General features: G+C 41.9%; 1 protein-coding gene across 1 annotated transcript; it reads left to right on the plus strand.

Moving 5' to 3' along the window:
- Nucleotides 1–15: 15 nt before the first annotated feature.
- On the plus strand, nucleotides 16–3865 carry LOC101863709 (zinc finger protein rsv1). The gene has a single exon (XM_005090209.3). It carries the CDS (start codon nucleotides 1058–1060, stop codon nucleotides 2699–2701), a length of 1644 nt encoding a protein of 547 aa, XP_005090266.1. The 5' UTR covers nucleotides 16–1057; the 3' UTR covers nucleotides 2702–3865.
- The last annotated feature ends 3123 nt before the right edge of the window (nucleotides 3866–6988 follow it).

Raw genomic sequence — 6988 nt, forward strand, 5'->3', positions numbered from 1 at the left:
TGCCGCCACCACCACCACTACCACCACCACTACCACCACCGCCGCCGTTCTGCAGACAGACAGACAGCAGTCGACTTGGTTTACTACAACCTGCTCGGGCCAGCAGTCACACACACACACACACACACTCAGCCGCTCCGCGGACACTTCTACTTCTACAAGATTTTTAGTTACTTGCTTCCCAGCTGATTATCGGAGTAAAGCGTTATTATTACGCTGGCTAACAATGCGCGTGGTGATCTGGCGAGCGCGTTTGGAGTTAGGAGCGGGTCTCGTGCTGGATGTAACCGCTCACTGCCACTGACAACTGGCTATTAAGCAGACTGTGCTGTGCTGTCATTAGTATTTGATTATCAGTAGTAATTCATACTTCACCAATTACTCCAGTGGAATGTAATTTCAAGAAACGTCGTTGACGATGTGTTTGTTTTCAACTTTAGAGACACGTTGGTTTCGTCGATTCGTGGAGACAGTGTGAGTGAATAAACATCAAGCGAAATGACGAGAAAGTAACTTTCTTTAGTCTTTGTTGTTTTCAGAGTGATATCTTTTTTTCTTGGCTTTGTGGACTTATCAAATTCAACGTGTTTCTTGTGCCCACCATTTGCCGTACAGATAACTGTTGGGTATCATTTGCCATTTGAATGTTCAGTAAAGGAATACATTTCGACTGCACTACTGGTATTGAGAGGAGAAACTTTTTCAGCACATGAACAAATTGGAAGTTTTCAACAGTGGAAGCGGAGTCGTCACTGATAACTTTTTTCACGTATTGGATTTATCGTTAACTTAGCTCCGTGAGTTTTCAGTGTTGTGTTCACAAGGCTGATATTCTGAGAGTTTGTAAACAATTCTTCTTTTCTGTCTCAGCATTTCCTTCTTTGGAAGAGAAAGGTAGTATCATTCAACTTTTGGCTGTGTTCCTTATTGGTTGTCTCAACTTTTGAAATTGAGTTCGTTGATCAACCGATCGATCCCTAATGTCCAGTCTTGACCATCTAGGCCAGCAGCTGCAGCAACAACAATCCGTCCCGGGGTGATCCCCCACCCGCACCAAATGGTGACCACCATGGCCAGTGTCAAATTAGTCAACGGTCACCTCAGTCATCATCATTCGTCACCTTACCACCACCCCCACCACAGACCCCCGCCATCCCACCTCAACAACAACAACGCCAGCAGCCACCACGACCACAACCATCCTTTGATCCGGCCCCCGAGCTCCCCGAGTCCTGGGGCGGCCCAAGACGTGACCCTCGACTTCAGTGTCCGGCGCCGGTCAGCCCGGGCCGAGGAGTCGGCAGACGAGGCGGAAAGTGATATCGGCCCCAGGGACCTTTCTTCCCCGCCACAGTCGCCCCCCGACCCCACTCGGGGAGATCCCCTGGGACTGCTGGAGACACCCACGAAGAAGAACAAACGGAAACTGAGTGAGCCAAAGAAAAGAGCCGCCGAAGTTACTGTCAAACGTCTACGTCCCGACTCTCCCCACAACGATGAAGGAAATATCGCTGCTGACTCAAACTCTAACCCTGATACAACCGAGAGCAACAATACCCAGGAAGCTGTTAGCCGCGGTGGTAAGGGAAAGAGGAAAGACAGTAACAACCACGGAAAGAAACTCTCGTGTCCATCCAACACATCATCATCAAAATTTCATTCTGGTAAATCGCAACCTCATTTAACGAGAGACTCGCCTGTGTCATCGTCCTCATCACCGAGTGCTCAAGAGGGTGAAGACGCCGCCAAAGGAAGTGTCGGAGAAGGATCATCAGGTTCGTCTCCCTCTGTACCCCCTAACGGCGTGCCCTCTCATTTCTTGCCCCATGTGTTCCCTGGAGTACCTCCCGCTGCAGCAGCTCTAGGCTACCTCCCGGCTCTCTACTTCAGCGGTCGTCCATACCCTCACCCCGGTCTCCACGCGTCTTTCCCTACCCTACCTCTTCACCTCCAACAGAGTTACATCGCAGCAGCAGCAGCGGCGGCAGCAGCAGCAACAGCACAATCCACCTCATTGCCATCTACGTCCACGTTCTCTGCATCGGACGCATCAACATCCTCGAAAAGTGGTGCATCGTCGTCAAAGAATAAAGCAGAGACGAACGTTTCTGATTCCCGGGTATCCGACCATCCGACGGCTCACCCAAAAGCAGCCAAATCCTCAGCCACCTCGTCAAACCATAGGACTTCCACGCCGTCCAGCTCACGTCTTCATCCTGTTCCTCCTCCATCGTCCATGACCCCCCTTCCCCACCCAAGCATGCACCAGCTACCCTTTCCTCTCCATGCGGGCACCTCCAGAGATGAGGACAAGGACGATTCAGACCCTGGGAGGTCACAGTCTCCGGAAGATCTCAGCCTTGGAGGTAAAATGTCTCGAAAGCATCGTAAAAATTACAAAAATATGACTCGTGAGCGAAGGGTGGAAGCGAACGCTCGGGAGAGGACTAGAGTTCATACCATTAGCGCAGCATTTGACGCGTTAAGGCGTGCAGTGCCATCTTATTCCTACAATCAAAAACTATCCAAGTTAGCCATTCTTAGGATCGCTTGTAGCTACATCATGTCCTTGGCCAGACTGGCAGACCAGGACTATACCTCAGCCTCTGAGCACATCGGAAAGCCGCTCAGCTTTGCAGACTGCGTGGATATGTGCACCAACACGATCCAAACGGAGGGCCGAGCCAGGAGACGACATTAACGCATCAGGGCTGACTGAGTCAAGACAGGAACAGAGCAGAAAAGATCACCTGTGCCTACTGATCCAAGTGATGAAGCAGACTGGCGTTTTCCAACAAGATCACCGTGAAGCGGAGATACAGTTAGTTAGGATTTTTTATGAAATTATATCAAAAGTTCAAAAGTTGAACATAAAATGTATTTTACATTTCCGTAAAGTACAGACTCCGATTTGTGACTCCAAATGAAAGAATTCTATATGTACACGTGATGTACCACAAACTATAATGGTGTTTGGTGTCAAGACGAGTATCTTTGTATGAGATTTTTAAAAAGCTAGTTTCGCTCTTATCCTTCTGAAAATGTGTTAAGAAACCCCCCAATATCAAATAACAAAGCCTTTCACAGACAACAATACTGTACATGTGTATGTGTGCTCTTTGCCATATTTTATTGTTTAGTTTTTCCCTCTTCCCTGGTGCTTCTAAATTTGTTGAACACGTATAATTTTTATGCTATTAATGAATGGTCCTTCCTTTTACTTTCAATTTTATGGGTGTTTTGAATTAAAGTCAGAGTAAAGTTTAAAAGATTTAAAAAAGGTCACAGAAGTTGACATGCTTTTCTTTTATGGAAATTTAGTTGTTCCTAGAAAAAAAACTAGAAAAAAAATTATTTAAAAATCAATCAAAGAGTATTGTACCAATATAAGTCAGTGAATAGAAATTATGTTTACTAGGCATTGATGCCAAAAGGGAACAAGCGGGTGTCTGAACTTGGGTGATGAAGTTTTAAAAGTTAAATTATGTTAATCCACAGAGCAATGGGATTTGTCGTATATTTGAGGCCAACGTAACAACCAAAACCTTGTGAGAGGAAATATCAGTAACCGGGTACTTATAGTCACAACGTGGGGGAGCAAATGAATCGTTATTAATGGTTATAACGTGCGACTATAAAAAAGACAACACCGTTTCATAATACAAATTATTGTAAAAGTAAAAGTATTTTCTGCTCCGTTAGGGGGGAGGGGTGGTATAAGTATAAGCGGATACAGTATAGATTTTTGGGTTCTGACAAAGTTTATGTGACAGTTTGATGTCGTAATGCCTGCAAATTAACTTCTCTTGCCGTTCGATAATAACCCATTATATTCAGGAAAAATGAGTTTTCACCACAAAAGTTGGCAAAGATGAGAAAATCAGTCAAATTTAATTTAGAGAAAAAAAGAAAACACAGATTCCTTGTTTATACTTTTAGGAAGTTTTTTTTTTTGTATGTGTTTTACGACACTTGCCACACAATAAGGTCATTATATTATATAATAAGTGCCGAACATTATAAGTGTTACAAGGGAGTAACAAACACAAAAAAGGAGGGGAGATAAAGACGATGTTTGATAGGAGGAAAGAAAGGAGCAAACCACACCGGAGCACCCGCCACTAGGAAAGTTTAATTAAACCGAAGGATAGTAGTAAAGTGTAATTTGGGTAGTGGGTTGCGCATGCTTGGTGAGTTATGGAAGTCCCACGAATAAAATGATGAAACTGAATATTTCAGTGATCACGTATGATTAAACCAATATTTGGTGCGCCGATTTTTTCTTGACATTGTACGGTTTACTTGTATTCTGCTGTCCAAAAACACGCCTTGTTTTCATGCCAAAAATTGAACATTTTATATTTTTGTATTTCCTTATTGTGAGATGTTGTCCCCAGATTTTCTAGCTAGATCTCCAATGGCAGTATATTACACTTTCTGATGCAGCCAATTTTTTCTTTCACTTTAAAGCATTCTGCAATGATTATTGCAAAAAATCAAGCGATCTCATTGCCTTTTGATTTCAAAGCTGTTTGGTTAGAAGCGAAGAGAAAATGAAGCAGTTTTCGGCCTCAAAAGTTAGAGGTCAAAGTGAGCCAAAATGTTGTTGGCTTTTTGTGAAAGAAAGGGGTGGGGGGGATGTACGTCGGTTTTTTTCTATTTTTATTTTTGTTTTGTTTTAGTTTCGGAAAATGTGGACAAAAACTGATTCTTGATGACGTATTTTTACAAGAGCGCTCTAATCCCTGACGTAGTGGAAAGGCTTGATATCAAATTCAAACTCTTGCTCGTGGAATAGGGAGGGACAGGTGGCCGTTTCGGACGGTATCGTTTCCGCTCTTCGTGGTCTGTTTTGAGGGTTTTGCCCAATAATGTGTCGGAGTCAAATGGAAGGCAGTATTGTTTAAACGGAAATTGGCTATAAAAACCAGTAGGTAGGGAAAAGACTTTTCCCTACCATGTGCGTACATGTATAGTAATTTAATACAAATGTTTTTCCTCACCGTCGAAAATAAAAAGATGTTTTCTGTCTTTTATGTTTCTATATATATTTTTTACTTATTTTTTTCTGATTTCAGCAAGATTGGTTTGTTTCTGTTAGAGTAAAATCTTTTTTCAAAGAAGTATAATGATCAACTTTCTTATTGTTGTTAAATCTTTTACATTTTTCTATCAAACTTTATTATTAAAGTTCAGAGTTTTCTTTCGACAAAATTTTTGAAAATTGTTCAGGGAAAGCTACTTTTCCTGTTTTGAAATGTGCAGTCCTTCTAAAGACACGTTCAACTGCTTTCCTCACGTGTGGCATTCCATCCGTGATCACCTACCCTGTCCGAAGTTATTACCATTTTTTTTTCAATTGTTGTTTATTTTGTTTTCGGTTCTGACCTCTTCTTTACAAGGATCATGTGTTCATTTCCTTGAGTATGGCTGTCTCCATTCATAATGTCATTTTATACTTTATAAGCTGGTTGTTACATGTTTAATCAAATTTATTGTATGTGTACGAAGCATGACTGAGTTTGTAGTAGAAATGAATATTATCCCTTTATTGATCCCCTTCCGTGCTGGTTCTTGCACAAGGCGCTGATACACCTTAAAGTATATTATTCTATAACTTGTTAAAGGCTTCTTTTTAGAATGTGGATATATATAATAACAATAAATAAGTGTAAGTACTTATTTAATGAAAGTAACGTAAATGCAATGCAAAGTTATTTTTCCTGAACCCCCCCCCCCCTCCGTACCCCCGCCCCCGCTAAGCCACAAAGATTAAACTACTCGTAGCACCGATGTTTTCTCTTTCTTGACCGCTTTTTCTACTCGGAGATCAATAAAAACATGGTTCTCCCCTATCGTCTGCTTACAAGCTGTATGATGTAATAGAAGGTGAACTCAGTGGATGATCTCATAATTTAAGAAATTATGTAAATCAGTTTCAGTAGTCTGTGGTCTAAGTTTAAGCGCAGCACCACACTTTGGAGTTCCCTCAGAAGTGGCATATTGGAGCGGAACATTTATAATACCCTCCTCCCACTCCCCCCAGCCCACTTTTCAGTCTCAAGTCCCATGCCTTCTCTTGTCTTACCGGTACATCATTTCGAATGGCTTCATAGCTATGTCTTAGTTAATTCAGTTGATAAAGTTCTCCAGTTACCTTAGGGCTGTTGCAAAACTATTTATGACCCAAGCCCAAGAGTTTACATTAATTTACAAGAGACAAAAAGCAGAACCGGAGTCGTCTGTGTTTTCCCTTTTTACAATACCACGTGAACATGGAATTTGTAAAGATACACGTGCAACATGGCCTGAGAGAGACTCATGAACACGGCCTTCAGAAACAGTCTGGGACTCGTCAATACTTACGCCCTTGTACTTTGAACAAAATTCTCTTCCGTTGGGGGCCTCAGTGTCGGGGTGTCACAAAGGAAGGTGACAGTGCCACAGGTGTCAGCGAGAGCCAGACTTCTCCGTCTTCGCTGGCGGCATACCTTAATGTCGGGTACACACTTGTCCGATTGACACAGGCCGTAAAATGTCTGTATCCCTTTTGATGAATAGAGTTAGAAATTAAATCAAGTTTGCCTATGCTTAACTTGATTTATAAATATATTATATAGGGCATGACTGTATTTTTCCGGGGTCAAATCCAACGAGAATTTTTATCGGAAATAACTTTGGACTGGTTGGTCGACAAAGTTGCTACTTGAGGTAAAAATGGGGGCAGTTTCTTTGACATAGTTATATCAAATTGACATAAATGTTTTTAAACACTCGAACATAAATTATTCCTTTCACTTTTGTCAGTGTTCGATAAAATTCAGTTATATTTTCACCTCTTTATAGTATCGTGTAGTAAGAGAAATTAAAAACCCGCACTTTTACGGAAAGCGCAATTAGCGACTGAAAGTCGAACATATTAACATATTATATTACTTTGCTTAATTTTGTGTTTGCACGAATGCTTGCTCTTCGTGAATTCTATTTC

Source organism: Aplysia californica, unplaced genomic scaffold (genome assembly GCF_000002075.1).
Source record: "Aplysia californica isolate F4 #8 unplaced genomic scaffold, AplCal3.0 scaffold00014, whole genome shotgun sequence".
NCBI classification, from domain to species: Eukaryota; Metazoa; Mollusca; class Gastropoda; order Aplysiida; family Aplysiidae; genus Aplysia; species Aplysia californica.